The 16,421-nt window shown below is 44.9% G+C and overlaps 1 protein-coding gene across 2 annotated transcripts in view; it reads left to right on the top strand.

Moving 5' to 3' along the window:
• Positions 1-16,421, top strand: part of GRK3 (G protein-coupled receptor kinase 3) — a 357,635-nt gene that overhangs the window by 317,028 nt on the left and 24,186 nt on the right. For both annotated transcript variants that reach the window (XM_077295516.1, XM_077295507.1), the window contains exons 12-13: positions 4,137-4,231; positions 10,100-10,207. In XM_077295516.1, coding sequence (XP_077151631.1) covers positions 4,137-4,231; positions 10,100-10,207 — 203 coding nt within the window. The remainder of the gene's footprint in view (positions 1-4,136; positions 4,232-10,099; positions 10,208-16,421) is intronic.

Raw genomic sequence — 16,421 nt, 5'->3', positions numbered from 1 at the left:
GTGGTGTAGAAACCTCCAGAATTGGTCCCTCGAGCAGTGGAAACATGTGATATTCTCAGACGAATCATCGTTTACCCTATTTCCGACCTCCGGCCGAGTGTGCGTTTGGAGACAGCCGAAAGAAGCATTCCATCCAGACTACCTTCTCCCAACCGTAAAACATGGTGGAGGTTCTGTGATGATCTGGGGTGCTATTTCGTGGAGATGCGCCGGGCCAATGATATCCCTTCATGGAAGAATTAACAGCCGAGATTATTTAGGCATTTTGGGTGACCAAGTGCATCCAATGGTTCAAGCACTCTTCCCGGAGGGGAAACCCATCTTTCAGTATGATAATGCACCAATTCATATAGCTAGAATCGTTAAAGCATGGCACGAGGAACATTCTAATGAAGTTGAGCATCTCATCTGGACCCACAATCCCCAGAGCTCAACATTATTGAGCATTTATGGTCGATTTTAGAGATTCAAGTTAGTCATAGATTTCCGCCGCCATCGTCGCTCAAAGAACTGGAGGGTGTTTTAACTGCAGAATGGGCTAAAATTCCTTTGGAAACAATTCACACCTTCTATGAATCCATACCTCAGAGAATTGAGGCTGTAATCGCCGCAAAAGGTGGACCCTACACCATATTAAACTAACTTTTGTTGATATTTCTTGCGAGACCGCTACATCATCATCTCGCGAGATCGCAGCATGGACCGGTTACCGGAGCGTCGCGAGCAGGAAAGGCCTGTTGTGGATCCGAGGGGCCGACGGACGGTGAGTATATAACGATTTTTTATTTTTTTTAACATTAGATATTTTTACTATTGATGCCGCATCAATAGTAAAACGTTGGTCACACACAGGGTTAATAGCCGTGTTAACCGAGTGCGTTACACCGCGGCATAGCGCGGTCGGTTAACTCTGCCATTAACCCTGTGTGAGCGCTGACTGGAGGGGAGTATTGAGGGGGCACTGAGTGCGGGGAGTAAGGAGCGGCCATTTTCTTCCGGACTGTGCGTGTCGCTGATTGGTCGTGGGCGTTTTGCCACGACCAATCAGCGACTTGGATTCCATGACAGACAGAGGCCGCGACCAATGAAAAATCCGTGACAGACAGAAAGACGGAAGTGACCCTTAGACAATTATATAGTAGATTCTTTTTAATATAGAATATTATGTATCTAATGGAGATTAATAAATCTTTTGAAATTCGCAGCGTCTGCAAATTTTTACTAAAAGTTTGATCTGCGGTGAATCGATTTGCCATAAATTGCAAATACTCAAATTGCCTTCAAATGATGTGTGTAACACTCCAAGGTCTCCTAGACCTGCATTACACCCCTTTAAAGGTTGTTAATCCAAACATAGCCTTATCCATATATGTGGCAGTCACTGTGATATTACCATCGTAACTGTTCTTCACTCCTGTGCCGTCACACTCAATCTGTTGAATTTTGGTCACTAATTTATGGCTTTTTTTATCTATATAGCTAAGATGTGACATCTGAGTATACAGTTTCACATTAAAATGCCTACTTCATTCCCTGCCTATACTTTTATATAGGGTATGATGACACCTTCAGATTGATTGTGCTATACCATGTGGTGTGATAGCTGCAGGGAATTATGGGAAAGCCCAATTTGCCGCTCCCAAAGTCATGGGAGCCTTCACTGGCTGAAGCAATCTTTGTACAATGGTAGCAGATATTTTTGGCAATTTGCATGAATCAAATAGCAAATTATTCAAATTTACTGCTTTCAGCGAATTCCCAAAATTTCGACATAAATTCGATTTGCATTGAATTGATTCACTAATATCTAACTTATAAGATAAAAGTGGTTTGTCAGTGTTCAGGAAATAATTTAATAGTCCATCATAAAATACTGCCTCACTAGACTGTTTGAATGTCGGAAAGTTCAAGGTAGCAGAGATTAACATAATCATATTCGTATAGTTATTAGTGATAAGCGAGTGTGCTCGGATCAGTTGTTATCCGAGCATGCTTGTGTGCTATCCCGAGTGTCTTCCCACCTACTTTTTTTCAATCTCTCTCTGCTCTTCCTTTTTCCTTGATTGACAGCGCTGGTTTCCAGAACTCAAGAGAAGGGCAAAGACAAATGGAAAACTGATAGGTGGGAAGGTCCATTTAGCATCTGTGCTTGGTTTGAGCAGTGTCTCTGTCATTTGTGGTAAAGGATCGCACAATAAAAAAAAACTTGGAGGACAGCAAACGGAGCATAAGAATAGACTATCCCAATTTTCTCACTGCTCTCAAATTTAAAGAAATCTGTATCTATCATGCATCCTACATCGTGAGCTGGGGAAAACAGACAAAAGAGGCTACTACTTTAATTCTACATATTAATGAAAGCCTCTATTTTGAATGCAGAAGTGACTCTAAAAGATAATTTCCATGATACTTACCAGACTGGAATATATGTAATTCAGGAAGCCTGCAACACACACACAGTCATTATGGCTAATGTTGTCTTGTGTGGCCTTAAGGGAAAGGACTGACATTAATGTTCTCCGCCAAGCATCACTAAACCATGTGACCTCCCCTTAACGCGAAGTTTATTCCTTCTGAAGTTGTTCTGAGCCAAGTAAGAAAGGGACACATAAATAACCTCCTTATTGGAGCCATGTCCAAACCTAGTACTGTGGGTCTAATGCGGGGAGCGCATGTAACACTCATCATCTGGGTCACGCTTCTCTCTCAGAATTAGGTGACTTGTGGAGCGAAAAAGACTAATTTTAGAATATTAAAGCAAAACCATTTTATTCAGCTGGCTCCCTTCCTTGCTTCATTACATCACAGGCTCGCGGTCAGAAAGAGGAAAAACCTTCTTTATGAGTGAACCTTTGCTGCTGGGAAAGCTTTCAATCCTTGTGGCAGGAGGAAAATATTCACACTTCACTAGGATTCCTCTACTGTGGCTCCAACGTACAGGTCTTCAATAACCAATAAGTGTTTGTCTAGGGAAGATAGACTAAATAGGTGACATTCATTTCCAAATACCTCTTTCGCTGTAGAGTGAAACCTTCAAAAAATCTTACCGGATGTAAAAAAATAAGAATTGAGAGTCCTCAGTGGTTGATACCTTTTAATGGCTAACTGAAATGATGGTTACAAATTGGAAGCTTTCCAGACTACTCAGGTCTCTTCATCAGGCCTAGAACAGACCTGAGTAGTCTCGAAAGCTTTCAATTTATCATCTTTTCAGTTAGCCAATAAAAGGCATCAACCACTGGGGACTTTCAATTCTAAATATTTTTCTATCTACTGGCTAGCACAGCACAAATATCTATCTATCTATCTATCTATCTATCTATCTATCTATCTATCTATCTATCTATCTATCTATCTATCTTTCCTTTACCAGATCTAAAGCTTTTTTTTCCTGGTGAAACATCTGTTCCATGATGTGCTATATGTACTGGCTATCTTTGATATTACTCTAATAGAGCAAAGAGGTTTTTTGTGTGTTATTGGAGCTGCAGGAGCGTTGCAGTAAAACCCTGCTGGGCTTTCGGGAATGGTTTATATTTTTTTTCGTGCCTTGCAGATCCAGATTATGGTGGTCTCATTACAGGCAGTATGTCATGGCGTCTATATATTCTGCAGGATGTGAGCTCTGCTTCTGCTTGTATATAATCTTTAGCATGGCCAGAACCGGAATATTTCCATATTGCATTTATGATACTGTTGTGAGTGATGACGCGCCAGTGGGAGCCAAGCACCCCCACACTTTCTGGATTCATGGGTTTCTGGTTTGCCCATTGAAATCCTTCAACTATGCTCAGACATTTATGGCATAACTCAAGAGTCTGGGTGAAATGTATGTATGGCAGGGATCAGCAACCTTTGCCGTCCCAGCTGTTGTGCAACCAAAGCTCCAAGCATTCCCAGACAGCCGCATATTGGGAGATATATTGAACAACAGCTGGAGTGCAGCAGGTTGCTGATTCCTGGTTTATGGGGTCAAAAAACCTCTTTCATAGTTGATGCTATAGTGGAATGTTCTGTATATCGTACTAGGATAGTTCAGGAATTCACCATATACACCAGGTGTTTATAAACCATTTGTGTGGGTCTACGTGATTATCCTGAATTATTCTAATAACTTCTATCACCTCTGCTTGCAGCCAGCAAATATTCTATTAGATGAACATGGGCATGTGAGGATATCAGATTTGGGTCTCGCTTGTGATTTTTCCAAGAAAAAGCCGCATGCTAGTGTGTAAGTACTGTACATTTATAATTAATGTTGGCATTCATAAGAAACTTAATTTAATGTGATTATTTGTAAATCTGTGTATATATAGTGGTATTGTAGTAGTATTTTATGTTTTTGAATTTGTTTCCATGTAAGACTCAGTTCGTCCTGTATGTACAATTCTTCTGGATTTACAATCTGTTTATTATATTTGCTCTTCAATAAATTTAATTACTATTCTTCATTTATTTTTACTTTTAAATAATGACAAAAAAAGAAACCGTCTTCTACCATAAAGCAAAGTAGTTCTTTAAAGGAGTTGTATGGCCTTAGAGTGACTGCAGACTAGTAGCCTATTTGACTGCAGATTTGTGAATCCTCAGATTCACTGCGCACTGTAAATTCTCCGATGCCAGGAGTGCGTGGTCATGTGACCCTAAGCATTCGATTTGCATACGTCCAGCCACGTTCCGACTAGACTTGCCCAACCTCTACACTTTCACTGAGTGAAACCATGCACATCTAGTCTTCATGTGACTGCCAATATGTAAATCGCATACTTGTTGTCACGTGCCCATCGCTCCTGGCATCGGCACTGGAGGATCTTAGCAGTGCTCGCGATGTGAGGATTCACAAGTCTGCAGTCACACACAGTGAGAGCAATTTCCATGAATGGAGATGAATGCAGAGTAAAACAAATGCATAGGCAAGATCATCCTGTGTTCAAGGCAGCTAATTATCCTCGGAAACCATGAGTATGTGTTAAGGCCCCGTCTCACTAAGCGATTTACCAACGATCACGACCAGCGATATGACCTGGCCGTGATCGTTGGTAAGTCGTTGTGTGGTCGCTGGGGAGCTGTCACACAGACAGCTCTCTCCAGCGACCAACGATCAGGGGAACGACTTCGGCATCGTTGAAACTGTCTTCAACGATGCCGAAGTCCCCCTGCAGCACCCGGGTAACCAGGGTAAACATCGGGTTACTAAGCGCAGGGCCGCGCTTAGTAACCCGATGTGTACCCTTGTTACCAAAAAAAACAAACACTACATACTCGCCTTTCGGTGTCCAGGTCCCTTGCCGTCTGCTTCCTGCTCTCTGACTGAGCCGCCGTACACTGAGAGCAGAGCGCAGCGGTGACGTCACTGCTGTGCTCTCACTTCTCACTGTACGGCCGGCAGTCAGTGAGAGCAGGAAGCAGACGGCAAGGGACCTGACGGACATCAGAAGGCGAGTATGAACTGTTTGTTTTTTTTTACATTTACGCTGGTAACCAGGGTAAACATCGGGTTACTAAGCGCGGCCCTGTGCTTAGTAACCCGATGTTTACCCTGGTTACCAGTGAAGACATCGCTGGATCGGTGTCACACACACCGATTCAGCGATGTCAGCGGGGCCTCAACGACCAAAAAAAGGTCCAGGCCATTCCGACACGACCAGCGATCTCGCAGCAGGGGCCTGATCGCTGGTACGTGTCACACATAGCGAGATCGCTATGGAGGTCGCTGTTGCGTCACAAAACTTGTGACTCAGCAGCGATCTCGCTAGCGATCTCGCTATGTGAGACGGGGCCTTTAGAAATGCTCCCTAATTAGGACCAGATAGAAGCATTGAAATGTAGCCCTGGAATCTCATTTCTACAGAGGCAGGCCCTACAACAATCACTGCTGCCTCTAATAGCACTAATAATTATGAGTCATCAGATGTGAGTGACGCATAGTGGCTGTGTAAACCTGAACAATGGCTGAGCGCTTACACTACTGTTAGCTTTTAGGTTCCTCCTCGCTGGCGTTCTCAGATTAGAAATTGCTGCTATAATTGATACTCTATCAATAACATTGCCAGTGGAAATGAAAGGATAACACCAAGTTTGTTTTTTTTCAAAAAGCTATGTAATCACAGCAGACTCATCGGCATTTTATTGTAGGAAAATCCGGAATGTAATACCTATTACACAGTGAGAGGGGAAATTGGAATGAGATTGTATATTGTAAGTAGGGATGGGAAGACCCGTGGATGTTGGTCCATCGAATTTGGCTGAACTTTGTGAAAAAAAAAATTCAATTTGGATGCCAGAATGGTACCTGAACCCCATGGAGGGCCCGAACATCCGGAGGTTCCCATATTGTCCTCTGTTTGACAGCATGGGAAACCCTTTCTCTGATTGGTGGTAACATTACTGAAGCGATTGCGGACTGCTGCGGTTTCCCACGCTGTCACACTGAGAATAGCGTGGGAGCCAGCAACTGTGACCAGCGGTAAAAAGGTTACCCCTTGTCAGGCGTCAGCTGATGACTACTACTGTCATCAGCATCGCCTGCTCTCACTGATGACCGCAAGAGCAAGCGGTGCTGATGAGAGGATTTACCAGCCGACGCCTGTGCTTAGTGGTAGCTTTAGGGTTCGCTCACATCTGCATATAAAATCAGCAAGTACAATGTTTTTCCTCACCTGTAAATAGGGTGAGCAAAAAATCGCAGCATGCTGCGTATGACGGCGTAAAATGGACGAGACTCACCAATGCAAGTCAATGAGTGCCAAAGAAAAATCGCATGGCATACTAACCATGCAACGCCTCTCCATTACTAAACCCTGGGCTTGATATCAATGGACATTACACAGCTGACTTTAACCCCAAAACCATTATTCCGCTTGCCAAAATTGGCACATCTAATAAATGCACCTTTTCTGGGGCAGCTGCGGGCTGCTATTTTTATGCTGTGGAGGGACAAATATCCATGGACCTTCTCAGCCTGAGAATCACAGTCCCCAGCTGTCTGCCAGTCGCTAATTATAAGTCGGTAATGGAAAACGTTTGGAGAATTTAATTTTTATTTGTATGTTAAATATATTGTATCTTTATTCTTGTTCAGCTTTCTGATACTAAACATTAAAGGGAACCTGTCACCCCCCCCCCCCCAGGCTTTTACTGAAAGAGCCGTGTGCAGCACTACTGCTCCATTCTGTAAAGGTGGTTCTTTTAGTTGGGGTCCTTTTCAACGCTGCAATATCAGTTTTTATAATTTGTCCCTCATACCTATAGTTTGTCCGGGGGGTATGTCTTTACCCCCTGGACACAAACGCCTCCCAGCCATCACTCAGTACTCCGCGTGCCGGGGGCCGCCTCCACTTCCTTCATTTACGTCCCCTGCGCCATAAGTTTTTTTCAGGCTTGCGCAGTTTGCGCTGCCCTTCGACTTCCATCACACAATGTGAATTTACAGCGCAGGCGCCCGGGATGTAAATGAAGGAAGTGGAGGCGGCACCCGGCGCGCGGAGTATTGAGTGATGGCTGGGAGGCGTTTGTGTCCAGGGGGAAAAGACATGCCCCCTGGACAAACTACAGGTATGAGGGACAAATTATAAAAACGGATATTGCAGCGTTGAAAGGGACCCCAACTAAAAGCCACCTTGACAGAATGCAGCATTAGTGCTGCACAAGGTGGCTCTTAAGTTAAAAACGCCGGGGGGGGGGGGGGGGGGGTTGTGACAGGTTCCCTTTTAAATGAAAAAAAAAAAAATCTCAAAGTGGACTTTTTGCCTGGTTTGGTACTGTACTTTTCAGATCCTAGCCTCATTCAAAGACTGCACTGTTTAGCTATCCATAGACATGAACTGAGACATGTATATTAATGGATGACCCACTCTTTCTTTCTCCTGGAGCAGCAGACTATTACCCTATGAATTCCCTAAAGGGCAACTGTTATTGGTAACGCCAAATGCTGTTTTTATCCCTTGCATATGTGCAATGTTGGGGGTGTCTGGCAGAAGCTTGTCCACCCCCGCCGTCATAATAACATGCCATTAGAGTCAGGGAATATCGGTCTGCCGACAACTATCTTTAATGTATTTCCAGAAAAGATAGGTTGTGCTAACTCTTTCCTTGTGCTATGAATGAGGAAAGACAAGAGTACTGCTTACCACCAAATTGTATCACCATATTAGCTGTCGTCTGTTAAAGATTATCAGTATTCCTTAATCCGGAAATCACAGTAAATAGGTCCACTGGGATTACAGCGATAAAGCCGAATTAACAGCACAAGATGTGTAACAGACACTAGGATATTAGAGCACATCAGGACCTGGCAGCTGGTCCCTGTCAGAACAATGGAGCTACATGAAATCTGCATACATATAGTCTATGAATGGTTCAGATTGTAGAACCTTTCCTATTAAATTAATCTTTTCTATTGTAATGTTGGATCAATATACTCGAGGGGCGATATTGTGATTTATAAGCCAGAATTTTTTTTTATTCAAAGTACACTGGAAGCGCATTGTGAGTGATCCCTGATTTGGATCATATTTGTTCCCATGGAAGAGAAGAAACCATTGTGGTGATCTAGATGCTATCAGGACCAACTTCTCTTTTATTCTAAATGACAACGTTGTTGCCAGGTTTCTCTTTCTAGTAACATCTGAAATTCACAATTACACTATAAATCCAAATCTCGTTAAAGGGTTGATACTGACTGTTAGGATTGCTACTTCCAATAGGTTGCACTAGAGTTCTAGTCCTCTTCCTTTCTGAAGAGACAATTTGCATATTTTCCAGAGGAGCGTTGTGGCTTTAAGGCCAGTGTCATACTTGCAACTGTAATGCGAGAAACTCGCGCCTCAGTACCAGGCACTGCCGCCGGCGGTTTGGATCAGAGCATTCAGCTGCATAGAAATACATGCATCCGCACACTCTGGTCCCGAGTGCCGGCGGCAGTGCCAGGAATTGAGGCGAGAGACTTGTGCGAGTTTCTCGCATTGCAGTCGCCTGTGTGACTCTGGCCTAAGTCTCCTCATCTCACATCTCTGCATGCTTAACATGTCACTCTCCGCAAGGAGAATTGTTACCTCTTGGATCCCGGTCAGACGCCTCAAACACACCCAAACCAGATCTCACACTTTGCACTGACGAGGGGCAGTATCCTGAAACAGTGTCTAAATGGCAACGTTGTTGCCAGGTTTCTCTTTCTAGTAACATCTGAAATTCACAATTACACTATAAATCCAAATCTCTATACTATAATGTCACAATACGGACAAGGTGGACCGCGCTCAGGGGTACGTAATCCGTGGTAATGGGCAATGGGAGGCTAATAATTGTATACGATGGATTATACCTAGATCGCTGCTATATACACAGACCTGCTGTAAATGATACAAGAATATAATGCCATAGATGTGTATGCCTGTGTAGGCTATGCGGAAGGTGCTAGTTATACCACTCCAGCGTCCTAAGTAGATCCAGACCTGGCGTCCGCTATGAGGTAGGATGCGGCGTCCGAGAAGGGCGGGGGGGGGGGGGAAAGGAAGACTCTGCAGCTAGCGCGGTACAAGCTTGGTCCCCGCGAAGTGTGACAATTATTAGCCTCCCATTGCCCATTACCACGGATTACGTACCCCTGAGCGCGGTCCACCTTGTCCGTATTGTGACATTATAGTATATATATTTCCTTTCCGGGGTTGGCACAGATCCCTTGTGGTTCCAGCAGCCAGGGGCGTTTATTCCACTGCCCACTCCTCCTGTCACCAACTCTTGCCCCCCTCCCCCCTTTTTGTGGTGAGCGCCATAGTGTGCGTAGTTCTTTCTTGCATTAAATCCAAATCTCGTTAAAGGGTTGATATTGACTTTTAGGATTGCTACTTCCTATAGGTGGCATTAGAGTTCTAGTCCTCTTCCTCTCTGAAGAGACAATTTGCACTATAATTCCAACAAACTTTTAGGCTTCAATCTGTACTTTCCTGGATTCATGAGAATTTGGAGGTACTCTCAACTTTGGGTCTTGCAGTACAGTATCGTGATGAACAAATCATTAAAATATATATTGATATGGAGCATGTGACATTGAAAGAGGTTATAATTTAATTAGACTTTGTCTTATGTTTTGTTATTCCAGAGGAACGCATGGATACATGGCGCCAGAAGTGCTACAGAAGGGTACAGCATATGACAGCAGTGCAGACTGGTTTTCCCTAGGATGTATGCTCTTCAAACTTCTGAGAGGGTAAGACATTTTTCGATGGAAAATATGCAGTGTCATAATGCATAGATAAAAATAGGAGCATGAGAGATTGTTGACATGTAGACTTCTCCTTTGTTCAATCATTGGCACTGGTATCTTCATGCTGTGCTTGGCCCCAGAGGAACAATAGATTGCATTGGCCCAGTACATAGCTACTTTCTAACTGGAATTTGGATAAAATTCATAGTTTTAGTTTCATTGAGTTCCACCTATACCTTAACATGGTGATCTGGAAGAAGACAAAAAAAAACGAGGCAAAAGCTTAATTCATCATTGTATTAGAAAAAAAATTCCTTCCATCCTGCCCTACTTCACCTACAAATAGGTTCCATTTAATTAAATTTTTTTAACATTAGGTTTTCCCAATTTAAGCCATAGCCACCACCCTTAACTGCTCTATTACCGCAGTCCTTGATTTGCTTCTGCGACATCTAGGCAAGAGTCCCCAACTTTGGCCATACTGTTCTTCAGCAACATTCCCAGAAAAGGAGCAACCAAGATATTACTTAGTCATCCCAATGTAAACTAAAGCCACCACCTTTAACTGTTCTATTACCATAGTCCATGGACCTGTTCCCCTTCATATGTTTACAAATACCTTTTATGCTTCTGGCACACGGAAAGGTCTGGTCTGATGGGCGTCTTCTTCTTTTTTTTTTTTCGTTTCTCAACGCTTCCTCAATCCCTGCAGCTGACCTCCTTTTGGCTTGATTGATGTGGATGATGCGTCCTATGTCATTCACAGATTGTGGCAAATCTTGTTCCTGTGCAGTTGAAGTGGAGGTCTACACAGGCGTTCCATGTGTGGCCCTAAAGGGTGACTCAAGTAGAGCCGATACTAGTGCATGGTGTATGTATGGGACTGCGCATACACTGGTACCCCTTGCGGTCCTGCGCTTCAAACTGTGCAGGTACATGATGTGCGGTGATCTGCTCATGACATAGGATGCTTCATCCACATCAATTAAGCCACGAGGACAGTAGGTGCAGGGATTGAGGAAGCGCCGATGAAAGAAGAAACCGACGCCCATCAGCCCAGGCAGTGCCATATGTCATGCGAATATTGGGTATTTCTTGGCATATGCAGGGGCAGTTTGGGGCTTAGAGACAGTTCAATGGACTGTGGTAATAAAGCAGTTAAGGGTGGTAGTTTTTATTTTATTTTTTTTAAAACCTGATAAGTTCCATTTAAGTAACTTCTTGGTCATTGCTTTTTCTGGGAAGGTTGGTGAAGAACAGTATGGCCACTGATGGGGGCTGTTGCCTAGCTATTGCATAAGAAAATCAAAGAATTTTAGTTTTTGATGACTTTTAGTATAAAATACCGTAGTCTATAGCTAACCTGATAAATGTAAATACTTAATGCTTCTTAAAGAAGCCTGGCCTGTAATGGTGAGCACCACAGATAAGATATATTTGCAGAATTCTGTACATTCAGGAGCGATGACACACAAGATATATAGTGCGGAGTCTTTCCAACCCTAAATTGTGTTGGAGCTGAGAGATTTGCAGGTAGCCCACTGTCATGTAAAATGGCCTGTCAGCGCATTACAGGAACCAGCTCTCCAAAGTACTCAGGCAAAATCTCCCTACTTGGAAATCTATTGTCTTAGAAGAAAATAATAGTCGCTTAGGTGAAATTTCGTACTCGGAGTTCATTTGGAATGAATCGCTCTGTTCTATATCAATACAAATGTGATTATGTGGTAGGAAATAGCATTTTCCTCTGCAGCAAGGTACAAAGCACAACATGGAACAAAAGCCATCATGCGGAAGGCGTACCTCTAGTGTGCTGTAATACTCGATGAAATATGCAGAACATCATGGAGAGAGATTTTACTGCATATATCTAGAGTGGAATGAATTTGTAATGGCTGCTAATGTGGTCGTTCTGCTGTGTGGTCCAGATACAGTCATATTTTTATAGGCCATTATGTTGAAAGCGATATGGAGTTCAGAAAGTTAAGGCGCATTTTCGTCTTGTTGTTTTTGATTTACGGTAGTTTTTTTCCTGAAGTGGAAAACCTTGCCTTTATGCTCAAATTGTAATGATTAGGGTTGAGCGAAACGGATCGTTCATTTTCATAAGTCGCCGACTTTTGGCAAAGTCGGGTTTCATGAAACCCGACCCGATCCCTGTGTGGGGTCGGCCATGCGGTACGCGACTTTTGCGCCAAAGTCGCGTTTCAATGACGCTAAAAGCGCCATTTCTCAGGCCATGAAGGTGGACGCAGAGTGTGGGCAGCGTGATGACATAGATCTCAGTCCCCACCATCTTAGAGAAGGGCATTGCAGTGATTGGCTTGCTTTCTGCGGCGTCACAGGGGCTATAAAGGGGCGTTCCCGCCGACCGCCATCTTACTGCTGCTGATCTGAGCGTAGGGAGAGGTGCCGCTTCGTCAGAAGCAGGGATAGTGTTTTGCAGGGTACATTCACCCCCAAACCGCTTGTGCTGTAGCGATTTCCACTGTCCAACACCACCTTTTGTTTGCAGGGACAGTGGAAGCTACATTTTTTTTTCCTCAGCGCTGTAGCTCATTGGGCTGCCCTAGAAGGCTCCCTGATAGCTGCGTTGCTGTGTGTGTACGCCGCTGTGCAAACCAACTGCTTTTTTCAAAGCACAAATCCTGTTGTTCCTTCCTTTCTGCACAGCTATCTTGTTTGTTTGTCCACACTTTTTTGTGCAGCAGTCCTTTTTATAGCTGCCTGCCATACTTTTCTGAGATTACTGCAGGGAGATAAAGATTGGCAAGTCTGCCTCTGTGCCAGTGCTGTGTGTGGCATCTGTCTCTCATTGTGTGCCACCGAAAACCAGTGTGTAATACTGGGCCATTTTTTTTTTTTTTGTAAATTCTTCCTGTAAAAAAATAAATAAATAGTGGGAGATAAAGATTGGCAAGTCTGCCTCTGTGCCATTGCTGTGTGTGGCATCTGTATCTCATTGTGTGCCACCGAAAACCAGTGTGTAATACTGGGCCATTTTTTTTTTTTTTGTAAATTCTCCCTGAAAAAAAAAAAATAGTGGAAGATTAAGATTGGCATTTCTGCTTGAGTGCCGGTCGTGAGTGTGCCATCTGTCTCAAATTATTGGGGCGCAGAAAACCTAGTTTGTAACATTGCGCCTGGTTTTCCTTTCATTGTCAGCCACCTATAAAGGTGTATATAAATCCTACAGAAGTTAGAGTTCACCTTATAAGTTGTTTTACAGTAACAAATACCATTACTTTGGTTACGTTTTGCAAACAATGAGGAAGTCTGGTGGAAGAGGTCGTGGCCGTGGGCGGTCATTGTCAGCTGGTAATGATGGTAGTGGTGGTGGAGCATCAGGTGGTCGTGGTAAAAGCAGTACAGCACCTAAGTCTCGAGTTGTTGAGCCAGGTTCGTCGTCTGGCTACACAAGGCCTCGAACGCTCCCTTTTCTGGGAGTAGGAAAACCGCTTTTAAAGCCGGAGCAGCAAGAACAAGTTTTGGCTTTACTTGCTGACTCAGCCTCTAGCTCTTTTGCCTCCTCTTCTGAAAGTGCATAATGTAAAAGCAGCGCGTCGTTAGTGGATGTTCACGGTCAGGGACAAGTCGCTTCCTTGTCTTCTTCACCCAGAACAAGAGAGAAGGATGCGTCAGGAGACACAACGGGTTACTCCATGGAGCTCTTTACACATACCGTTCCTGGGTTAGACAGTGAAACAGTTAACAGGCCATGCCCATTAGAAGTTGAATCGGACATGGAGTGCACTGATGCACAGCCACAGCCAGATTACTATGCTGTTCCTTTGACTCAGACCAGAACATTGCCCTCGCAGTGTACTGAGCCAGAATCAAACCCAGCTGAGACTATGGTGCCCCATCACGAACGCTATACCACCGGCTTACACAGTGACACAGATGAAGTTGCACACGAGATAGAAGAGGAGGTCATAGATGACCCAGTTGTTGACCCCGATTGGCAGCCATTGGGGGAACAGGGTGCAGGCGGCAGTAGTTCAGAAGTGGAGGAGGAGGAGGAGCCGCAGCAGGCATCAACATCACAACAGGTTCCATCTGCCGGGCCCGTATCTGGCCAAAAACGCGTGGCAAAACCAGTTGGAGGACAGCGTGGCCATCCGGTTAAAGAAGCTCAGTCTGCAATGCCTGAAAAGGTATCCGATAGTAGAAAGAGTGCAGTCTGGCATTTTTTTAAACAACATCCAAATGATCAGCGCAAAGTCATCTGTCAAAAATGTTCAACTACCTTAAGCAGAGGTCAGAATCTTAAAAGTCTAAATACAAGTTGCATGCATAGACATTTATCTACCATGCATTTGCAAGCCTGGACTAACTACCAAACGTGCCTAAAGGTTGCAGCACCCTCGGCCAATGAAGCTAGTCAGCAACGCTACATCTCTTCCCTCACTGTAAGCCCACCATTTCCCACACCACCTGCAGTATCTGTGCAGCTTTTGTCTCCAGGCCAAAGCAGTCAGGGAATCACCAGGTTCGTAGTAGGAAACACTGCATGTAGGGCACCGGCAAGAATACCATCTCCAACCCTCTCTCAGTTTGCCATGTCCACCGGCACCACCGCTAGTTCCACGATCTCCAGCTCTCCAGTCCAGCTCACCCTACATGAGACTCTTGTTAGGAAAAGGAAGTACTCATCCTCGCATCCGCGTACACAGGGTTTGAACGCCCACATTGCTAGACTAATCTCATTAGAGATGATGCCCTACCGGTTAGTTGAAAGCGAAGCTTTCAAAGCGCTGATGGACTACGCTGTACCACGCTACGAGCTACCCAGTCGACACTTCTTTTCTAGAAAAGCCATCCCAGCCCTCCAACAGCATGTTAAAGACCGCATCGTCCATGCACTCAGGCAGTCTGTGACTACAAAGGTGCACCTGACAACAGATGCATGGACCAGTAGGCATGGCCAGGGACGTTACGTGTCAATCACGGCACACTGGGTGAATGTGGTGGATGCAGGGTCCACAGGGGACAGCAATATTGGGACAGTTCTGCCTAGCCCACGGTCAAGGAAAGAGTTGGCTGTAGGCGTTCGCCCCCCCTCCTCCTCTTCCTCGTCCTCCTGCAAAAGCGAGAGCTCGTCCACAGACCGCAGTTGCACATCCACTCCATCCGCAGCTGCCACTGTTACACACCAGGTGTGCCATTATGGGACAGCTAGTGGCAAGCGTCAGCAGGCTGTATTGGCAATGAAGTGTTTGGGCGACAACAGACACACCGCGGAAGTTCTGTCCTAGTTCTTGCAGAAAAAAAACTCAGTCATGGCTGGGCACTGTACATCTTGAGGCAGGCAAGGTAGTGAGTGATAACGGAAGGAATTTCATGGCTGCCATAGCCCTTTCCCAACTGAAACACATTCCTTGCCTGGCTCACACCTTAAACCTGGTGGTGCAGTGCTTCCTGAAAAGTTATCCGGGGTTACCCGACCTGCTCCTCAAAGTGCGCAGACTTTGCTCGCATATCCGCCGTTCGCCCGTACACTCCAGCCGTATGCAGAACTATCAGCGGTCTTTGAACCTTCCCCAGCATCGCCTAATCATCGACGTTGCAACAAGGTGGAACTCCACACTGCACATGCTTCAGAGAGTGTGCGAACAGAGGCGTGCTGTTATGTATTTGTGGGAGGATACACGGGCAGGCAGTTGGATGGCAGACATGGAGTTGTCAGGTGTGCAGTGGTCGAAGCTACAAGACCTGTGTCAAGTCCTTCAGTGTTTTGAGGAATGCACACGGCTGGTTAGTGCAGACAACGCAATAATAAGCATGAGCATCCCCCTAATGCGTCTGCTGATGCAAAGTTTGACGCACATAAAGGAGCAGGCGTCTGCAGCCGAAGAAGAGGAAAGCCTTGATGACAGTCAGCCATTGTCTGGTCAGGGCCGTGTAGAGGACGCGGTAGCGGGCGAAGAGGATGAGGAGGACGAGGAGGATGATGGGGATGAGTACTTTTTTAATGAGGAAGCTTCTCCTGGGCCAACAGAAATTAGTGGCGTTGCAAGGCCGGGTTCTGTTTTTTTAAGGGAGACAAGTGACGTAGATTTGCCTGTAACTGCCCCTCAAACCAGCACAACCGCAGATTTGACAACTGTAACTTTGGCCCACATGGCGGATTATGCCTTACGTATCCTCAAAAGGGACCCATGCATTATTAAAATGATGAGCGATGACGATTACTGGTTGGCCTGCATCCTTGACC

This window comes from Ranitomeya variabilis, chromosome 1 (genome assembly GCF_051348905.1).
Source record: "Ranitomeya variabilis isolate aRanVar5 chromosome 1, aRanVar5.hap1, whole genome shotgun sequence".
Taxonomy (NCBI): domain Eukaryota; kingdom Metazoa; phylum Chordata; class Amphibia; order Anura; family Dendrobatidae; genus Ranitomeya; species Ranitomeya variabilis.
The sequence above is the reverse complement of the archived record's forward strand: the minus strand, read 5'-3'. Positions and strand labels throughout refer to the sequence as shown.